This window comes from Silurus meridionalis, chromosome 25 (assembly GCF_014805685.1).
Source record: "Silurus meridionalis isolate SWU-2019-XX chromosome 25, ASM1480568v1, whole genome shotgun sequence".
Lineage (NCBI taxonomy): Eukaryota > Metazoa > Chordata > Actinopteri > Siluriformes > Siluridae > Silurus > Silurus meridionalis.
This window is the reverse complement of record NC_060908.1, coordinates 6,610,512-6,633,299: the sequence shown is the minus strand read 5'-3', so window position 1 is coordinate 6,633,299 and position 22,788 is coordinate 6,610,512. Positions and strand designations below refer to the sequence as shown.

The 22,788-nt window shown below is 40.4% G+C and overlaps 1 protein-coding gene across 14 annotated transcripts in view; it reads right to left on the bottom strand.

Annotated features, from left to right (window-relative positions):
• The window catches only part of mtmr4 (myotubularin related protein 4), a 62,832-nt gene that overhangs the window by 21,385 nt on the left and 18,659 nt on the right, over positions 1-22,788 (bottom strand). For 5 of the 14 annotated variants that reach the window (XM_046838960.1, XM_046838963.1, XM_046838962.1 and 2 more), the window contains 3 exons: positions 19,339-19,399; positions 17,647-17,745; positions 5,260-5,349 (listed from right to left, as the gene is read on the bottom strand). In XM_046838960.1, coding sequence (XP_046694916.1) covers positions 5,260-5,349; positions 17,647-17,745; positions 19,339-19,399 — 250 coding nt within the window. Of the gene's footprint in view, positions 1-5,259; positions 5,350-17,646; positions 17,746-19,338; positions 19,400-21,734; positions 21,938-22,035; positions 22,239-22,727; positions 22,786-22,788 lie in introns of those variants that run through there. The other 9 variants (XM_046838971.1, XM_046838972.1, XM_046838973.1 and 6 more) reach the window with 4 other exon arrangements.

Here is a 22,788-nt window from a genome sequence, read left to right as displayed (position 1 = left end):
CAAAAGCCATTTAAATTGAGAGAAAGCCAGGAAAGTCTGTACATTGAAAAAACATGATTTCACTCCTTTTCTTTACTTTAAACCCAAAATAGCTTTAGGATGAGTCAGTGTTTAGAGAATAAAATAACTCAGAATACACAAAACCCTTATAAGTTTTTTTATAGCTATCCACCCACTCTTATCTATCCCAGTTTCTGTTTAAATAAAGTCCACTGAGGCAGGTGGAAAGATGAGACTTTCCAATGCTCATCAAATGAACATTCAGTGGTAAAGGAGCAGCAGACGGACTGTGAATGACAAGGTTTTAAAATCGATTTGGGCGCATTACAATCTGGTTCAGAAAACAATCTGCAAGCAAAGGGCACATATAAGTGCTGACAGAAACGTTTATGTTGTGCGATATTTTGCAAAGATTCATTGGCAAAGGATTATGAAATGGAAAAAAAAAAATGTGTAAGATCTGGCAACCGTGGTTATAGAGATGCGCGGTATACCAGTACTGGAAAAAATACCGGTATATATTATATTTCAAATGGTACGATATTATAATTTTGCCGAATTCTTTATTTCATACGCTGCTGTTCCAAAATCCAGCTGTAGGTGGCAGTGCTTCCCAAATAGCTGCAAAACTGTTAAAAGACTACAAAGATATGGACATGCATTAATTGTGTTCATTCAGTTGCATTTTTATTTTTTTCAAATTCTTTCAAAGTCAAAATGTAATCTGTCTTCCTGGTAGTTGTTTTGTCACATTTTGTTTGCACAAAAGAAATTTAAATAGATATTTGAAAAGATTTAAATATATTTTCACATATTTTGAGGTTGGTTATTTGTCACTTATGGTATCGATTTAAAACCAAAACATTCTGGTATCGGACTGAAGTCAAAATTACGATATGCGCCTCACTGGCAATGAGAAAAACACAGACAAGACGGCGACATAAAAAGAAGTTGACGGACCGCATACAATGACTATGTTGGTCCAAGGAAGTGGGTGATGGCGAAGTCAGTGATTATTTGATAATGGTGACTACTGTGAGCTGTGAGCTGTGCCCACGTGTTACAGGCACAGTGACCAGAGGCTGGTGAAAAAGCTGGGAGGTTTTATTGAAGCTCAGTTTTTATTTAAGCTCGGTTCTCAGTGGAAATAAAAACAGAAAGATTTCCATCGGTGACTCAGGCTTTAGTGCCACACAGCCAAAAGCAGCTCCTCTACCCCATCTGTTATTCATCAGCTCCTCCATGTTCAACTCCCTCCCTAAACACCTGCCCTGAAGTGTGTGTGCGGCTGTAAGAGACAGATGGATGCAAAGATGCCAAAAAAAAGGGCACTGGATGAGCACAACCTTAATATTCGAGAGGAACAAATGATGACTAATCGCCATAAAGATTCAGCATATTCATCAAGCTGATAAGGTCTCTCTCTCACACACACACACACACACACACACACACACACACACACACACACACACGCATAGTTGCATAGAAACATGAGGATGGACAGAGCGAGAGCGAGAGAGAGAGGCACAACAAGAAAGACATACAGAAATAGCCAGACAGATACAAGGAAAGATGTACACTCAATCACTTGAACACTCATAGGGATAGATGGCAACAAAGACACACACACACACACACACACACACACACACACACACACACACACACACACACACACACACACACACACACACACACACACACACACACACACACACTGAGATGAACAAGGACACAAGGCTCACACAAGGACAAACTCACATACTTAAGACACACATACAGAAATATGTAAAAGCACACATTTAAAAGACCACAAAGTAACATGTCTGTCCTGAACAACGGTCACACATTTATTGGCCAGACATTTATTGTCAGAAAATGCGCAAAATATTCAAGTGTCATTTTCTATGAAGAAGTAGAACGATGTTCTGTTTTAATAGACCAGAATGATCAACAACAACAATGCAATTACTGGCCAAATTATCAGAAGAATGAAATCTGAAAATGGACCCACGTACGTGGCTTAACGGGAAAACCAAAGTCTCCCGAATAGCCTCCTGAGCGGAACTGAGAGCTGAACTGCAGAGATTTATGCTCTGAACAGGAATTTCATGGCTCGTTTTACACCACAAATTGTTAGTGCACAAAAAAATAATAATAAAAATAATAATAAATCTAGCAGGCACACGGGTGTAAACAAAGGCTGGAGCAACCTTGTTCCACCTCATAAGAACGACAAGGAAGTATGAGGAAAATTCTCTCAAGGACTTCTTATAAAGCAAAATGTGAACGGAGATGACGCAGCTCTTCTGTCGTCATGTTTACGGAGCTGCTGCGCCGTCCCTGACGGCCTGAGCGATCTGCGGAAAAGCGCATTCATTTTTCATAAAGCTGCAGCCGGCGCAGGGAACAAGCCTCGAAAAGCAGAAAAGCTTTAAAGCGACCGGCTGAAACCCAGAGGCAGAAATATGGCTTTGGAGACACGCATGCCACAGAAGATCGACGTGTCCATCAAAGTGCTCAAAAACATCTGGCTGAATTTCGGAAAATTTGCAAGAATAAAATCTATTGTCAAAGTACTATTTAATGCTCTGTTGAACATTCGGAATCGAGAACGCACCAGAGGAACAATGATAAAGGCATAAATCTTAATTGGATTCGAATAAACCTTACGCTTTTATTCAGGTTTCCCCTGTAGCTACTGGCTCCTCATCGCTGCAAGCATCAAAGCCTAGTAGTGTCCAATTAGACAGCAGGAGAGACGATAAGCCTGATAGACAGACGGCTACTGCTGAGTAAAAAATGGGCAGGGAAGCTTGGATAAGAGTACACAGGGTAAGAAAGTTCCTACTGCTCCCAACACTGGCAGTGTGACAGACATGATGCTATTTGGTAGAAAGAAAATGTCAAAAATAATGAAAGCATCTGCCACACGTACAACCAGTTCCGGGACCAAACTAAAACCGTATGTGTACGGACATCTACTGTGAAACTGCATTTCTCATCCTTCCCTCGAATACCACACACAGTGTCCGTGGTCGATACATGTAAAAATGGGCTTAAGCCGAGTAAACGGAATCCTGGTGTAATCACACTCGAATGCTGACCAAAACAAACCAAATGAACGCTGAATTCTGAAGTATTTTGAGGTCTGAGCTTCAAGTCTCAACTATGCAAGCTTCTAAAGTGAGCCATGAAGCACAAATCAAAAGTCAGAGCCACATTTTAGACAAAATGCACGATCTATAAACTGGTAATTTATATAATTCGCTGATTCAGACATCCCAGAGCTTTACAGCTCTCACCAACACAGAGAGTGGAACTGATATGAAAGATATTTCCGCATGCGCGCTTTGACATCTGACCCAAATACTCGAGCCAGAAATATTGATTCACTTTGGGCCGCTTTGATTTTACAAAAAGACAAATTCGTCACACGGCCTGATGGGTACAGCACTTTACCGATCAGGTTCAATAATTCATGCTGTACTTTTGCTAGTGACAGATCAGATTCAGGTGAAGCCTCTCTCAACGTTTTAGACAAAAATCCTCAGCATTTCAGAGACATACCGCTTTAAACTTTTCTTTGCTTCAATTAATATCAGTCCTGTAAGTAGAGGTCGTTTACCCTAGGACTCGCAAACTGCAGTTTTTATCAAGTCCATTCCCAAAAAACAGCTTTAAAAAAAAATTCGCGCAAAAAATAAATACAACGCATTAAATCTAGGTCGGAAACGATTCCTCGCGCAACTCGGACCATTATTAACGCACTGGAGCTGTAAGAAAAAAACATTTTTAGAATTTTATAATAATAATAATAATAATAATAAGGATAATATTATTAACGGGAGAAAACGGTGAATGGGCGAGTAGACGATTTAGGCGAAAGAAAACGAGAAACATTTTCCAAAGTTCGGTATCATTTCGAAAGGAAACAAATAAAACACCATACGGTGCGGTTCCCGTTATTAAAGTCATTTTAAATTAACTTTTATTTGAAATGGCTGTAGTTTTCAACGCAATTTCAGCAATAAAATAAATTTTTCTAAAAAAGGAAACAAATGACTTCGTTCTAAGAGACCCGTCTTATTTTCACTTGTATGTTTATTGTTGCTCTTTTTGATCAATCCAATGAATAATTGGGGGAATATTCGATAGCTAAAATAATCGATAGCTGCAGCCCTGATATAATCAGTGCAAGTCATTAGCACATGTGGGCTGTTCTCCATGGAGCTGCTGTGGAATGTAAAGTCCTGCAATTCCCCAGCTAAGTCATGAGATCACCATTTGGATAAAATCCACGATTCTCTTTCTAACAACGTTTTTCTCTCTCTCACTTTATCTCTCGCTCTTTTTGTTACTACACACACACACACACACACACACACACACACACACACACACACACACACACACACACACACACACACTATTTAGCCCCAGTCCAATCCACCACTTCCATTCACCATCTCTCTCTCCCTCTTTCCCTTTCCCTCTGGATGACTGGCTGGCTGGCTGGATGTCTAATCCGGCCCATGTAATTGCTTGAGCTGTAGCAGTAAACCTTCAGCAGTGGGGGCTGAGGGCTAATAAAGAAGTGGCAGTCACTGAAATGTGTGTTCATGAATGCTGGCTAAACTACTATATTGTGGTACCGTGTGGAGACAAATAAACTAAGTGGTTCTCTTCCATGCTATTAAAGGCAGACTCTGCAATTTAGGTGGAAGCAAGAGAGACTAAATACAACAATTTAGTGTTCTCTTAAAGCCATGCCTCTGAAGAAAAGAAAATGCTGTGCAAAGTGGTGATCTACGAGGTTTAAACTTCTTTCAATTAAAGCATCCTCAATGGCCAGTCCCTTCCACATCGCCTAGAACAAGCAAGAAGGTTTATCTATGGACTATTGACACATTATAATACTATGTGCTTGACCCCTTTATTAGGTGAAAATTCTGTCAGATAAGATTATGACATAGGCGTACAAAGAAGTGCTTTCTATGAGGGACAAGTGATTAGTAATCGCTGTTCATGCAAAGACACTCAAGGACCTCTCCACTGAGGATCTAAAATACCACTTTAAAACATGGCAACAAACTCAACAGGGGAAAAAAAATGAATCCGGAAACAATCAAGTCCCTGCTAACACTAACACAATGTCTATCAGGGTCTTTTTTGGTTTCCAGTTTTCAGCCCAGTGTATCCTGAGCATCAAAAATGTTCATTTTGGTGCATTTAAATGTAACATAAAGAACCAACCTGCAGACTTTCGTCCTCTTTGACCAGCTCTTTCTGGGGAAACAGGTCCTTGGCCTGGATGTACTCCAGACTGGGAGGCCCCTCCTCACCCTGCAACACAACAATAAACACAAACTGTATTACAGAAAGCAAAAGCATTACAGCATGCTACAGCTGAGCGTAAGATACGTGCCTAAAAATGTAAACATTTCACTGAACATTTCATTCCTCATGCAAAATGTTTATGGGCATAATCATTCTAGAACATATCAGTGTCAGACTCAAGGCCCGTGGGATCTTTTTTTATAGATCTATAGTTATTGTTATTAATGTCCCGCCGATATGAAGCGCTGATAACACACACACTACAGCTCCCATAATGCAGCGCTTTAGCTGCCTTGCCGAACGCTAGGCGACCTGGGAACATTTCAGCGTCGATCAAGTCGAGCTTCTGTTGATGTTTTTAACCCTATTGTAAAGTTATTGCGAAGCAGCGCCCCACAGTGGTGAAGAGAAAAGTGGATTCTGAAAACAGAGCCATTTAAAACCGATGGGATTTTGAGTATATGTTTACTGACACTGGCGGTAAACCCGTGTGTTTTATTTATGGAGCGAATGTTGCTGTAATTAAGGAATTTAATCTAAGACGGAACTACGAGACAAAACATCAGGAGAAGCTGAAAAACCTGAATGCAGAGCAGAAGATACAGAAAGTAGAAGAGTTAAAGAAGAATCTGACTGATTTCAGTTTTTCACCAGAGCTAAATTTTCACTTTTGCTGAAAAGCACAAATTGTATTTATTTTCCTTTTTTGTTTTGTTTTGTTTTTCGCAGCATGTTTATATTTTGAATTTGTATAATTTTGACAGGAGATATTTTTATGGAGAGCAAAATATTTTTAAAGTTATTTCAATTTTAATTTATTTATTCTGGAATAATATTCCTGTCTCTTGTTATTCATATTTATGCTTAAAAAAAAAAAAAAACACATCTAGTTTTAGTGTGTTCAATAAATGATTTTCCTGTTCGGCCCGCGACCTAAAGTGTGCTTTGAGTATTGGCCCCCTGTGCAATTGAGTTTGACCCCCCTGTTCTAGAATGTACATTTTTATTCTATTTAAAGCATAACCCTTGTACCTCCAGTTCAATATTAAGAAGCAGACACTAATATTTCATGATGGCGACATTAACTGTTGATCATATCGTGCTCACATCAAATTAAAGCTCCAGTAGCTTCGGAGCATATTTATCTCTGCCCTGGAGGTTGACATGACAAGTTCAAACAAAGAATTGTTTACCACTGAACAGCAGGTTGCGTGCTTTGCACACTCATGCACGTTCAAAATCAGGAGTTTACGATTACAGATTTCTCGAATGTTTCTCGAATGGCCTAATGTAAAATGACATTTCAAGCCAAGTTTTAATCTGTGTTTGCAACCAACGAGGTCTCAACCATCACGTAGCGGATTAAACATTGACTGAGAAAGACCTTGAGTAATTGCAGGGTGAGGTGAAAGCCCTCAGCATGGCACTGGAATTAACTCTGCTGCAAACCCAGACAGTGCCTTGTGATCTCCTCACTGAGAAGCAACTGAAAGATGTGCCAGATGTCTAGCATCAGTAAGACAGACTACTGAATTTGCAGTGGTCCAATAAAAGCCTCTGTAACCACCTACACCCCAAAACCCACTCCAGTGTCATTATGATTTTATTCTAAACAAATAGCTCGATGGTGTTAAACACGTCTGTTCCAGTTTGCTACGTGCAGGCATGCAAGTATTCCCATGCAACTTGCTGAACCAGCATTTCTAAGAATACACTAAGATACACTAAGATACACACATAGCATTAGTCTGGACTTGCTGGCAAAGACGTGCCCAGAGTATGCACCTGATCAGAGTTCATGTCATGAACTGCCTAAAGGTCAGACTGTGCAAGTGTTTATAAGCTAATATGCAGGAGCAATGAAGCATGGGAGCAGAAAAACAGAGACACTCAACCGGGGAACAAGTTAAACAGTTAGCTGTTGAACAGTTCAAGCAAAAAAAAAAAAAGTTTTAAAAAATCCCTAATAAATCACTAATTTATTTTTTACTTTATTCACTAGTTGTTGGTTGACGAACATAAAGTTACTCTAAGAACCAGAACAATTTCACGTTTGTGTTACTTTTACACTTCCTTACAGATCTCATAAAAGCGATATTATTGCGTGAAAATGTAGCCTTTATCCTCTCCCTCGCATTTTGACTCCCTCGCAGACCCTCGCTGGCTGTTGCTCATCGCTGTTCTTGGAACTAGCCCCAGAGGAGGAGTTCCCACTGTGATTCATTGCTGTATATAAAAAAACTTGAGGTTTAATGAGCGATATTGGAGTTCAAATCCAGAAAGCCAGTAGTTGCTCAGCATCCTGCAACATCCTGCAGTTCAATAAACACAATTGCCTACGTGATATAATGTCTAAAAAAAAAAAATCGCTTTCTGATTTTGAGTCAACTTATGCAGTTGCATTCATTGGTTCAAGAAAAGGTGGAGACAAAAAAGGTGGAGACAATGATTGCCCAAACATTTTCTGCTCTATATCACTTCACATCTGGCAGGAAATGAACAATCCTAGAACATTAGAAACATCTTAAGGATGTATATATAGCCAGCACAATCCACACCCTTCTTCATCAAGCTCACCCAAACAACAGATGTAAGAGTGACAGACTGACCAAAGACAGACAGACAGAGGGAGAAAGAGAGAGAGCGAGCACAATCCAGATGGCAGGACAGAGGACAAACTGAAGCCGAGGGGAGAGTAGAGGAAAGATTGACCATCCAGAGGCCTCTGATAACCTCTGCAACTACAACTCTAATTAAACCCAGTGTAATTCTCCCAGTCTAGTCATTTCATTAAGTTCTAGCTACACTGCAAATGAGGTCATGGAGCATCAATATTGTGGTCTAATTCTTTCAAGATTATTGAATATTAAACTGCTTTTTATGACTTCCCCTGCTTTAGTGCGTAATACTGCAGAACAACCCAGGGCCACTCTGCCATTCGAAATGAGGACAAACAATGACTCAACATTCCCTGCATTGCCAAACGCAGGTTCTCGCCTTATCAACACAGCGGCCCGAGTTAACCTAGACGCCGAAGATGTGGGAAAAAAATCTACAGTGAAAGTGTGGCTGCTAGGAGAAACCCCTTCACCTTGTCAAATTGTGACCATATCCGTTATACGGATGTGGCGGTAGCGCAATGCTGAAAATCCAATAAATGCAGGAGAAATGCTCCCATTGATCTTTACATCGAACTTTCAGAGAGATTATATTTATCCGGGTGAATCTGACCTTGACACTCTGTCCCAGATGAGCCGATTTGAGTATTTCAGAACATGCCGATGTTCTGAAATACATCGGCATGTAAAAAAAAATTAAAAACACATCCAGCAAGAAAAGCAAGAAAAAAAAAAAACAACAATTGGAAATAGGAAAACAGTCTTTAGGCTTTAGGGTTCGGTGTATTTTGCTTTCTGAAATGTTTCCCTGCTCACCACATCAAAACAGTTCAGAAAGCAAAATACACCGAACCCTAAAGCAGATAAGACTGTTTTCCTATTTCCAATTGTTGCTTGTTTTTTTTCTTGCATTTGTATCTGCATGACTGTAATTGTTGCCACCAGAGGCCTGCTGATTGGCTCTGAACGGAATCACGCTTTTTCCAAAAATAACGTCTATATTGCCGAGCTACGAATTAACCCAGATGCGAAATTGTCTCCTTCCCTTATTCCCTCACAAATCTTAGCCATCATTAGCACCGTCTCCAAGGCAGGTCCCGAGCTCCCATCATCCATCAGCGCCAGTGTACCGACAGGCTGGAGACGGCAGGGCAACACCCAGCCCTCTGTGTAGCCAGACGAGCCAGACATTACCTGCTGAGCTCGTGGTAGGAGTCAAGCAAACATTACTTCTGAGGGTCACATAATCTCAACACTGCACATTCAAATTTAGAATCAATACTGGCCTTTCAGCACAACACTGTAAGCAGTGAAGGCATCAAAGAGTAATCATTATAGTTGTCTTCAGATTGCGGTGTTTTTTTCAAAAGGTTATCGAATAAAAATATATAAAATAAGCCATTTATATTCATCTCTCTTAGATTAATGAGAGAATCTAATGTCCTTACACATACATTCCTAACTTTTAAAATACTATCCAAAAATAAATAAATAAATAAATAAAACAGTTGAATTCAAATGTATGGGAAAACCTTTTTTCTGCAGGTTTATTTTGTACTGTATTAATTGTAACCCATTGACAAAGAATATATAGATATTGGTATGTGCATTTCTGAACAGCCCCTGCTACATATTTTCCTATTTAATTGTAATAAAAACCTCCATTCTTCCGGAAGACTGTCCAGTCAATTTTGGCGTGCGGTCATGGAGATTTGTGCTCATTCAGCCAATTCATCCCAAAGGTGCTAAGTAAGGTTGAGGTCAGAGCTCTATAGCAGTCTCCTCAAGATCTTAAGTCCCATGTAAACCATATCTTCATAGAGCTGGCTTTGTGCACAAGGGCATTGGCATGCCGGGACACGTTGGGTCTTCTAGTTCAAGTGAAAGGATAATTTATTGCTACACCAACAATTGTGTGGCCTACAGCTTTGTGGTAACAGTTTAAGGAGAAACCACATTTTGCTGAAAAAGTCAGCTGTCCAAATATTATTGCCCTTATAGTGTATCTGAGAGGGTTGAGGTAAAAACCGGAAAATTTCCACGGTTCTATCCAGCGCACTCATTTAACTGCTGAATTTAGAATTCGGCTTTAAAAGGGTATATGTTTAAGAAACGCTGTCTTTAAAAAAAAAAAGGAAATGAAGAGAAGAAGGTGAAATGAGTAGAAAGTAGACTGAACAAGTGAATTAGCTCATGATTATAAAGAAGAAAAGATGTCAACATGAGGCAATTACAATGCTGAACACAAGCATCGGTTTCTGATTCAAGAAACCACAGGGAAACACCACTGGTGCCATTTAGGGGCATCAATAAGCACTCCAAGTTAGCGTGTGCGGCTAACGTGATTAGCCACTCCGCATGAGCCCATTGGTGTGGTAATTGTTCGCTATAAATCCTTATTAGTCTGGTCCTCGAAAGAAGACTCTGAGGGAGACTCCGTGTTAAATGGAGAAGAAGAAAAGAAAATCAAATTTAGAGTGAAGGACCAATTACACTTGCCAAACGCACTCGAATCAGACACTACCAGAACAGAAGCAACCTGGAAAAACTAAATCACCCGAGACTAACGCTCTGAGACGAGGCCAATAGCCCTGTTAGATTCCCGTAAATGCCAAATTGACTCGATTAGTCCAACGACACATGAGGGACAATGTTGGTTTACGTCTTCTGCTGTAAAGCCTTAAGGCAGACATTTTCTCCATTTCTCACAGTTCTGACGTAACTTGGGCTTCCTCCATTTCTTCCCCTTTCTCTCTCTCTTCCTCTTTCTGATAATCACTGCACCTCTTTCCAAAAGGATCAATTACACTGATGAACGGAATTCCAATCTTTCCATTTTCACTGGGCATGATGCCATGGGGGGGACACATGGCAGAAAGTCAAGGGCTCGATTAGCAAATGGATCGTTACCCAAGCACGCGTATGGAAACGTTTCTTTAAAAACAGTGTGCTCCTGAGTGGTGCTCCTGAGTGGACCTGAGCAGTATTTTAAGGTAATTACTTTTCACAACCGGACTTTAAGGTGTGGTGGATAAATGCAACAAAATAAAACGATACGCCCGTCACAAAAATGGTATTTTCTAAATATAATAATAAACGTGAATCTACTATGTTGTTTATGTTCATTTTGCTCGCTTGGGGGTTTCAATTTAGCGGTAATGTATTATGTGTAAGCAGCCGGAGCAGCCCCTTTAAGAAGGTAGTGGATGGAGGTAAGACATGTGACCAAGGCATCATGACATGCATCAAGAGTGAGTCATAGGCAGATGAGGGCGATGGAATCCGGTGATTTTCCAAAATAAAACATCGTTCAGAATCAGATAATAAATAAAACGGAAATAATCCCAATAATCAAAGGATAAATAAAAAGGAAGACCTGTGAATAAAGAAAATTTCATTCTCCTTATGGTGTCAAGTAGGATGATTTGGATATAGATATAATACAGGGACACTTTTAAAGGGTTCTTCGTGTAGTAAAGTTCTTTCTTGGCTGTAGCATGTTTTTCTTAACATTTCTCCATTGAATGATGGTGTTTAAACATTTACACCGGGTTTAAAAATCTTTTCCTACACTGTACGTCAGCCATCAAAATTGCGTATTCTACCACCAAGTTCAGCTTTAACAAAGAATTCCTTTACACTGTATGATTTTTGTCTGATAAATTATTTAGTGTAAACCTGGCTGCATGTATTCAATCTATTAACCATGTTCCACCTCCCAACACACACGTAATTCGCATGTGTGCCTTTTAATTGTCTGTCCTTCTGTCCAATTGTTTTTTTCTGTTCCACTCTGTTTAATTCAGCATTTGAAATTTAAGTGAACCTGCAATATGCTGAGTCAGAATTCCAGGCCAATTTGGTCATTTTATGCACTCTGACATTCACATCAGATTGACTCAGCACTTAATTCACCCAATTAGATTAAGTGTGTGAGAAAATCTGTTAAGGTCTGGTCTCATGGACTGGAATGACATTTTGACATGTCAATTAAAGTTATTAAATAAAGTTCAGCTGGAATACTGCAGAATGTGAAAAGGTTTAAAAGGGGAAGAAATACTTATTGGGAATTTTTTGGTAAGAAACTTTAGTCTGTTCATCTCACAAGCAAAAACTACTTTCGGCTTCTCCCATTAGGGGTCATCACAGCGGATCATCCGTCTCCATACCCCCTGTCCTCTACATCTGCCTCTTTCAAACCAACTACCTGCATGTCTTCCCTCACCACATCCATAAACCTCCTCTTTGGCCTTCCTGTTTTTCTCCTTCCTGGCAGCTCCATCCTCAGCATTCTCCTACCGATATACCCCATGTCCCTCCTCTGCACATGTCCAAACCATCTCAATCGGGCTTCTCTCACTTTGTCCCCAAAACATCCTACATTCGCAGTCCCTCTAATAGACTCGTTTCGAATTCTGTCCTTTTCTCGTCACTCCCAACGAAAATCTCGATCTCACAAGCAATATGCTCAATCATAATTTTCAAGAGACAGAATGTTCTTTTTTAGATCGATTAAAAAGAGACGGCGATGTGCTATTGATCTATTAAATAGATCTTTTTTTGTTTGGACCACTTGACGTTGGACTGCATAGAACCTAGCTCGGTAGTTAGACATACAGGGCTTGTAGATATGCGAATGTTTATGTCAACGACATTGCTCAAATAATTAGAGATAACCGTGTTTTGAGAAAAAAAAAAGGGGGGGGGGGGGTGTTTATCTGGCACGAGCACCAAACAAACAAGCAGTGAAGTTAGAGGAAGAAAAATCAACTGCAGCCAATTACCTTAAATTAGGAAATGGAGCAATCATAAATTGGTACATGTTTAACAAGTCATGTGCAGCTGAAATGACTATGGTGCTATAGTGTGTCTTACTGACTCATGATGGGAATTAGGGGGGGAAAAAAACAACAAGAAGGATGGAAACAAACACCTGCAGCTCTCATCTGGTATTCTGGAAGACTCTCTTGCCCCAGACAGAAGTAATAAATATCCAAGTGTGAGCGTGTGAGATTTAAAACCAGCCTCTCGGAAGTCCACCATGGATATTCCGCATGTTTCTCCATCCGACACGCTATCAATCACCATTGTGTCCTCCCGCTATGCGTCCATCGAGCCTTCTACACGTCTCTGTGTACCGATGACGACGTCGTGCCGTGTTTCGGGAAAGCGCAAGTGTCGTATTACCGAAGTTTCGTTTATAACCGCTCTGTGCGGGTGTGTGATTATGCATGAGCTCTGAGACGGGCTGTGAGAGCAAAATGAGAGGTGATTTTTCACTTTAAACAAGAAAGGACCAAATTATGCCTGGAGACAAAATGAGAGTATTAAAGTCTAAAACTGATCCAGACACACTCCTGTACCAGTTTAGATTCACCATGTGGACAGAAATATTCGCAAAATCCTAATCAAATTACATTTTATTTGTCGCGTACCCATTCATATAGAGTACGACTAGTATTGGGACACCTGACTTTCCCAGCCATATGGTTCTTCCCCAAACTATTACACCGAAATCAGAGGCACACGGTTCTATAAGACGTCTCTGGATGAGCATTCAAATTTTCCTTTCATTTAAACTTGGAGACCCAAACCTGTTCCAGAATGACAATAACCCTGTGCATAAAGTAAGCTAATGAAGATAGGGTTTACATGGTTTGGACTGGATGATCTTGAGAGGCCTGCTATAACAGTACTGAACACTTTTGGGATTTCCGAACACCCTTGTGGCCGAATCAGCAGAAATCTCCACAAGCGCACAAGAGGTTACAACAGTCTTGTCGAGATTTCTCGGGTCATAATCTGTTCACTTCTCTCAAAGGGATGTTCTCTCAGATCACAAACACCATTGTGCAAAAACTAACTACTTACTGCATCTAGATTCTTAGCTTTGAGGATTTGGATATAGACTGTAGTTAATGTCAACAGTCTGCTACACTCAGGACTCCAGTTTGCATCTGATCACCATCACTGCACACCTCAACATTGTTTAGCTGTAATAAATGGACATTCTGTGCCACCCAGATGAGGATGACTTCCCTCTTGAGTCTGGTTCCTCTCAAGGTTTCTACCTTATGCCATCTCAGGGAGTTTTTCTTTGCCACAGTCACCACCGGCTCACTAATCAGGGACAAACTTACACTTATAGAGAACATCTTATTCATTCTATATCACTGCATTATCTGTGTAAATCTGCTTTGAGACAATGTTTATTTTTAAAACCGCCATACAATTAAAAATGAAATCTTTTTCTTCGCCACAGCGGATCATTCGTCTCCATACCTCCCACATCTGCCCTGTTCAAACCACCTACCTGCATGTCTTCCCTCACCACATCCATAAACCATTCCTCTTTTCCTCCTACTGATATACTCAATGTCCCTCCTCTGCACATGTCCAAACCATCTCAATCACACCTGCCTCACCTTGTCTCCAAAACCACGGTCTAGTTTTATTATGGGAAGATATGAATCTTCATAGATTTTTCAGGAACATGAAAGCTTGTGTGAAGTCGCAGGTGATGATCAGACACCTAAAGTGTTTCTACTTGTTAGCACCATAAACAGTCTGTTTAGTGAAATAAAGGGCTTACATTTGTGGTTCATTGGATGGTATGGTAATGGAGCACAACTGCAGCCAGGTAGGAGTGATATTAGCTTTACCAGGAATTTCCACCGTGTAAACAGAGCAGAGACGGGAAAAACGCGCATTCCGTTTTCTTATTAAACTTCACAGGCGTTTTTTTTCCCCACGTGCTGGATGTTTCACAGATTTTCCTCTGTTGAACGTGTGAAAGTGTGCGCACGTGTGAAAGCAGGCTGCAAACCTGCTTGAAAACCTAAACAGTCAAGAAACCTTTAACTGCGTACTGCACTGTTTTTAGACAAGTATTTTTGCTAATTTTTTTTATGTTAAATAAATACTTCGGTGATGAATAAACTGCATTTAAAATAAAGCGATACGATTCGTTTTTTAGTCTTTACTACAGTGAAACCTGAAGGAGCGATTCAAATCTTCAGCTGGAAGCCGCAATTTCTCGCTGTTTAAATCAGTACAAAATCATGCCGTACAAAAATACTTTGGAGAGAATCTCCTTCTTCTTCGCTCTGCATTCACTTTCACTTTCTTTCCCCTCTATTCTTTCCATCCACTCCCTAGGAGACACTGCTCTCACGATACAAAGATGGAGGCCACGCTGTTTTGCACAGTCACTTTCCTCCTCTCCGTCCTCCCCTCACTGTTTCCAAAATAGCCATTCCCTCGAGTAGGTCCTGTCTTAATAAAAGCTATGAAGTGATCACTTCTCAGTGTGCTTTACAGCCCGATGGTACAGAACAGCATTATTCTTAAAAGTAATAGCTTCAGTCGGCATCTGTGGATGCACGTTCCACGTTTTTCACGCTTTAACATGACAAAGGATGAATCCCGATTGCTGTTCTGCTGAGCATATCGTATACTACAAGCATATAGTGCACTATAGGCACAGAGAAATATCTAAAAACTGAGCAGACAACTGTTGTTTTCATGCATTAAAACCCAAAAACATGTCCAGTTTCACAAATTACTACAGGAAGTGAACGAGTACGACAGAGAGACAAGCGCAAAAATAGACACAGAGTGACAGAGACAACAAGTGACAAGAAAACAAAAGATGAAAGGAATAGAGAGAAAGCGAGAAAGACAGAGAAAGTGATAGAGTACATGTCGAGAGAGAACGCGAGATTAAAATAGAGAAAATGAATGACCAAGATGATAAAAGATGAATAAATATGAAATGTAGAGAGTTCAGACCAACAGACATGTGCAGACACACACACACACTCTGCAGCCCTGTTTCCATGGCAACGGCCCATGTTTTCCCGGACCCTTTTTTCTTTCAGAACTGGAATTCACACTCGTCTCGGCCTCCTCACATGTACTCCAGTCTGCTGGTTCTTCCTTCTCTATAAACATCACGCTGCCACGTGGAGCTGCCTGAGGAACCTAATCTGATCAGAGGCTATGCTCTGGATTAGATTATCTCTCATGGATTGGGACATCACTGTCAGCCCATGTTTCGCTCTTTCTTTCTCTCACACACACACACACACACACACACACACACACGTTATTGTACAATCACACATTATAATATCTTGCTGCATCTGGGTCCGGATGCTCTTCATTTATCCCACTAGGTCCAAGCTCACAAAAACTGATTTGATTTTAATAATCCATAATTGAAAAATAATAATATAATTTCCAGACTCGATAACAGCTTCAGATATTTGGAGGCCATTCTAATAAAATGAAATCAAAATTTTTAACTGCTCATCACTTCCACGTGTTCTTTTTTCCCTCCCAGGGAAAAGCCCTTTTAGTCAGAGCAGGGAAAAGAAAGTGATGTGTAAAAGAGAAAGAAGAGGAAAATAGCCACCATAACAAACTGGTGTTTATTCGCTCTCTGCCATCTCCCCTTTTTTTTTTTCTTAATTTTTTTTTTCACACACATTAAAATTTAACTAGTAGATTTTTTTTTTTCCAAATCAGAAGGACATGCATGAGCTCACAGGGAACGTCCTGTCCGATCTCAAGGGAAAAGAAAAAACAAAACAAAAAAAAGAACACACCGGACCGTTGGCCTTCTCAAAGCAGCTCCTGATTTATCGATCTGTCCTAATCAACTGAACAACTACCAATGCCTTTCACTCCAAGTGCACGAGTCGATCGCAGTATCAGTGATCACATTCCCGGATCGATTTTCACCATGAATTCCGACGAAAACAAAACTTTTAGAAGCACTGCAGTCGCTAAGCGCCTCAAGCGTCTTCGCTGGTTTGTGTTGTAGTTCTTTGTGTCTGTATATTAAAAGTACAGTTAGCCTTTAAATGAGAAACAAAAGATAAGTGTGCTCTTCCCGGAGGATTGCCGAAATGCACCGGCTCAGCTTCTGACCTAAATATGATCATGCAGATGTAATTGATCAAACAGACACGTGTGAGAATAGAGTGCCATCTTTGTTTTAAAAAAGAGAGAGAGAGAAAAAGACTGGTGATAAAAGTAGACTGCAGTGCAAATGCAATTAAAGGCCTCATGACCTTCACGGACAGACAGTGAAATACGGCCGATGCTTGATTGAAGACACGTGTATTGACTTTTCCTTAAAACAAAATGAACAATTAATCATTTACGAGAAGAAAATTAAGTATACAGACCCATAAAAAGTTGCGTGTTATAGGTTTGGGTGGTCACGGCAGAGCTCTAACTCACTAGCAATACAATCTATGAGTATTTAATCAATCAGTCTTGAGTTTAATCAAACCACAGGATTATGGTCATGTTTGAAAAGGAGGGCATTTTTCCTGCTCCATAACAAATGACCAGGGTTGGGGGGTGTTTGGGGGGCATTGCTACATGTCTTGTGTGACACGTTAATCCACATGCAGGAACAACACAGTGTGTAGTGTTGCCACCTCACAGCCAGGGGCGATTTCAGGTTTTTTCTTTTACGGGGTGGAACGGGGGGGACCAAGAACCTGTCATAGGGGGGCTCATGGTTAAAGTCATGTGCCCCAACACAAGTGGGATGACATAAAAATGGCACTATACAAGTGTCTGGACAGCGCATCTCTCTTTTCATAAATAAAAACCATAAAATAATAAAAAAAATAAAAAATTGTTCTCAAATACACTGTACTGCATCTACCTGTGTCTGACATGGTTTCTTCTTTAAGAAACCTTGAATGCATTGCTGCTGATGTGCCGAACTTTGTCTCCTTTCCTTTTTCTTCCCACAAAATTCAGTCTAAAAAATAAACATACATAAAGAGCATATTTAATTGCCATATTTTTTTTAAGTTTATTCAATACAAACAGGCATTTACTATTCTACATCTTAAAATTGTGTCAGAACGCTAACATTATTATAAGTCCACATTTTAGCGTTTACCACGTTACTGCAGACTATTTGGGAACGTGATGGCCGGAGATGGCAAAAGTACATCCCCTTTACTCAGTAGAAGTGCAGATACTCATGTTTTAAAAACTCTGGTAAAAGTTGAAGTTCTGACTACACTTTTTACTCAAGTAAAATAAAAATGTTTGGGCTCTGAGATGAACTTAAGTAAAAAGTAGCCTTTACTACTCCCTGTTTTAGTGTCACGCTGGTAACTGAACCTCACATAATAATTAAATAATAATAATTCAAAATAAAAGTTGTCCATCAATTAAAATATTTCCCTGCACATTTTTCTCTGTTCTAAATGTACCTTAAATTAATACTTTTCAAGTTTTTAATACTCTAATCAACATTAGCGTGGACAAATATGGATGCTTTAGGCAAATGTATGCTTATTCATTGCGGAACTAAACTCAACATAGAGCATGAAGACAAACTATTCTTGTAAATGTTTTAATGATGATTTTGAATTGAAGTAAATCACCAGGACACCTAACGGGACTTTTGCCATGTTTCCACACGGAAGGTTAATGAGGTGAGACCGGAAAAAAACTGTACCTCTTAACTTTCATCCGTTTTTTATTTTGGTTTTTTTTTATTTTTTTTTTTTAATACGTGAGTAATGAACGGACGGCGTGAATAAACGTGTAGCACTGAATCTTTTGATTTCGCCTCTTTTATATTTATTTATATCCTTAATAAAAAAAATATAAAAGAGGCGAAATTAAAACAAAGTAACGAACCTGTTTTAAAAATGTAAGAAGTAGAAAGTACAGATTTGTGTCATGAATTTAATTATAAATTGTAAAGTTGTAAAAAGTTGCCCGAAATATAAACGATGACATGAAGTACTGATACCAGAAAAATCTATTTAAGTACAACAAAGTATTTCCCACCTCTGGTGATTGTGCCTTTAATGTTTAAAACAGGAAGAAACATACCATAACCATCGCGGCTAAATAACACAATTAAGCACGTACGCTAAAGAGCTTTCAACATTAACGTATTTCAATATTTCAAATCATTGGCAGTAAACCAGTCAGTGAGTAGTGAGTGTTCTACTTCAAGGCGGAGCTACGCTGCCGATGAGCTTATGACATCAGCGCACGAGATTTTAAATGCATCCGAATTTGCACCCGCACTGTAAATAAATGTTCTACTCTGATCAGTCGATAAAGTTTAGGGGCCACAAGTGGGGCAAAGCATATTTTTTTGGGAGGGGCGGTGCCACCACCTTGTGCCCCCCCTTTAGACACGCCCCTGCTCACAGCTCCAGAGTCCTGGGCTTGATCCTGAGCTCTCACCGAGTCTGCTTGGTTTTCCCCAGGTTTCCTCACAGAAACAGGCAGATGGAGGGTTTTGATTTCTCTAAATCTCCCTTTTGGTGTGAACGAAGGTGTGTATGGAGAGTTACAAAATAACAAAAAAAAAAAGGCACACCTTCACGTGTGCCTCAGAAGATCCGCACCAATTCACGCCTCTGCTCTTCAAAGTCACGTCACTATTGTGAAAAAAAAAAGGCGTAAGAAAGGAAACCAAAACCTCCCTGCTTTAATAAGAACCAATATAGACCTTTGGCTGAATGTTAAAAACTTTTAGCACTGAAACTAAATCCAGTGATTTTTTTTCCTGGGAGAAATACGTTTTAATAATCTCGTGTAAACGCAGTAGTAACGTTAGTAGTGTCGACGAGTCGCAGCATCGTAGAGACCCGTCTGCTGTTTAGTGCTTCTTACTCAATGGGCAGCGCTGGACACTGTGCCAGCTCATAAGAAACGCAATAGGAGTTATCTCTCTCACACACACACACACACACACACACACACACACACACACACACACACACACACACACACACACACACACAATCCTGCATATGGAAGAAAGCAGATACTCGATAAGGATGGTGTTGCTGCTCTGATTGGTTTAGCTGAACTGTGTAAGAGCATCGGAGATGGAAAAAAAGGCTTGTTGTTCAATCAGAGCCATTTAGTGCTCCCTCTGAATCTAACACTCATTACTTATCATCTAAAAACAGCAACACTTCTCCATCGTTAGATGCCTATTAGCGGGGTTTTCTTTTCTTTTTTTAATGGGTAGGAGAGGTGTGTGGGGGGGGGTGTTAACACAGACAGTAAAGGAACAATGTAAACATAAACCTGAAGGAGGCTTGGAGATTCAACATGACCAGAAAAAAGAAAAAAGGAGAAGACAAATATATATATATATATATATATATATATATATATATATATATATATATATATATATATATATAAAAAGAAAGCTAATAAATAGGAAAGTGGGAAAAACAAACTAGAGAGGAAGATTCATGTTTGTATGAAAGAGAGAGAGAGAGAGAGAGAGAGAGAGAGAGAGAGAGAGAGAGTGAGTAAGCACTTTATTTGTAGCCTCTTTTTTTGCACTTCACCAGGGTTATACTATTTTTTTTTCTGTTCATTAAATTTGATTGCTATTCTGATCTGGATCGCTTTCAAATGCATCTCAGAAATCCATCACCATCCACCCAGACAAAGACAGAAACTGGATTAAAAGGCTCTTCATGAATAAATCTAAACTCACAGCCTTCTCAACCAAATCTAAAAAAAGGTACAGCCTGATCTCCTCCCAGAAAGCAATGAACACAAACCTCTCCGTTTCCAAAAGTCAGAAGTGTTCCTTATTATTTATTAAACATCCTCAGTTCACTCTCTTTATCAACATGGTGACTATTCCAAGAATCTAAAAGTACTACTCACGTCATTTAGGTCTACACACATCCAGTGATGGAGTTCAAACCTTCCACATGCCGTGCTGCTTTCATTAAGACTGCATCTCTGATCACTTTTAATTCTCAGAGTCTAGTACACTTCCAAGACCTGATAAGCCAATCAGAATCATTGAAACGTTGTGTCAATAGATCAAAAGATCACCTGTCAATGGCCAACTGTGCCACTGGATCCAAGAGCTGCTTTTTCCTCCAGTTACCAGCCCCTAAATCATCATTATATCCTCTAGCAAGACAGGAGTAAGGAGATCTACAGTGACTTCACACGCTCAGATGGAGTGAAGATGAAGTAGTTTAATGGGGGGGAGAAACTATTGAAAAAGTGGTCTTAGTAGCGATGATGGTAAGAAAAAAGAATCTGATGTGGTGGAACAAAACTGGAAGCCATGTTAAAAAAGAAGAAAAAAAAAAGCAAAAGGGAAGATGAATAATGAAAGAGAGACCAAATGACAAAAAAGAAAGAGACAGAAAAAAAAGACATAAAAGGCAAAACAGAACGCTAGAGAAAGTGCAGACGAACACAGAGAGAGAAAGGAAAAGAAAGAAACATACAGTCACAGAAGACAAAAAATTACAAATAAACAGAAAAGAGACGGAGAGAACAACAGAAAAAAAGAGACAAAATGATAGCAAAAGAAAGAAGCAAACACAAAGGAACGGGAAACAAAAAGACGAAAAAAAAACAAAACAAAACAAAAAAAAAGAATTGAAAGTTGACAAACAAAAAAAATAAAAATCCTCAGAACTTTCCTGGTTCTGTAAAAGGATCTGTGACGTCCAAGTCCTTCAGACCCCAGTGCTCATTGCTGGATACACAAACACCAACACAATAAAATCAAATGATCACATCTGCACGCCAGTGTGTGTCTCTATCCATGTCTCCCCATGTCTCATTCTGAGTCTCTGAGGTTCACGTGGCATGCCATCTTTTAGTGTACACCACTATAACACACACACACACACACACACACACACACACACACACACACACACACACACACACACACACACACACACACACACACACGAGAGTGCAGAGAGCACTTACGAAGCAGTTGAGCATGGAGCAGGAGACGCGGTTGACCCGGCTCATGGCGAGAGGGGGCAGGGCTCGGTCACCCCGGAGACATACACTCGCAGGAGCAGCGCTATCGGTAAAACCATCCTTCCTTCTCCCGCTGCTCTGGTGCCTTTCTCCTCGCTCTTTCATACACACGAAGTGCAGACACACCCCAGCCACCCTTCGCTTTTCTACACACACACACGCGCGCACACACACACGCACACTGCTAGTAGGTAAGGTGACGTTAAAAAGGAAAGAAAATGCGACCACACACACGCACGCACACCTTAATCCTGTCCACAGTGTTGATCAGACATTTGACAACACAGTCAGCGGGCAAAGGACGGGAGCGGTACAGGCGCCAGAGAGGAGAGAAGCGGCGGCAGGTGCCCTGAAGATGGAGAGCGACAGAGAGGCAGAAGGCGAAAGAAGCAGGGTATTGCCTGATGCTAAGATCCGCCTCTTGACAATCGCATCCTCTTTACTCGCGTGCACCCCCCCCCTCCCCGTTCACCCTTCACCGAGATTTCATCTGCGCTAGTCTGCTACCTCAGCAACAGCAGCCACACACACACACACCCCTTTTATCTTAAACACAAAACTTAACGCAGCTTAAACGCGTGACGCTCACTTTCAGTTTCAACAACGACTAACAATACTAATTATCCTCTTTCATAATTGCTCTTTACACACACACACACACACTACTGGAGGAGAGTTGTCAATGCTGCATGGCTAAAGGAGGAGGGGCAATGCATCAGCGTATAGTCACGATGGTTGAGAGAGGTAGAGAAACAAGAAGAAAACAGGCGGCGAGGGAGAGGAAGTGAAAGAGGGCGCCAATGAGCATGCAGAATGCACCAATGACACAGCAATCTCTCTCTCTCTCTCTCTCTCTCTCTCTCTCTCTCTCTCTCTCTCTCTCTCTCTCACAAGCACTCTGCAGCGTTTATGGCGCTCGAACGCGCTGCCACTCACGTTCATCTCTGGGAACACGCTGTACCAGTCGAATGCCCCCCATAAACCCTAAGCATCTGCC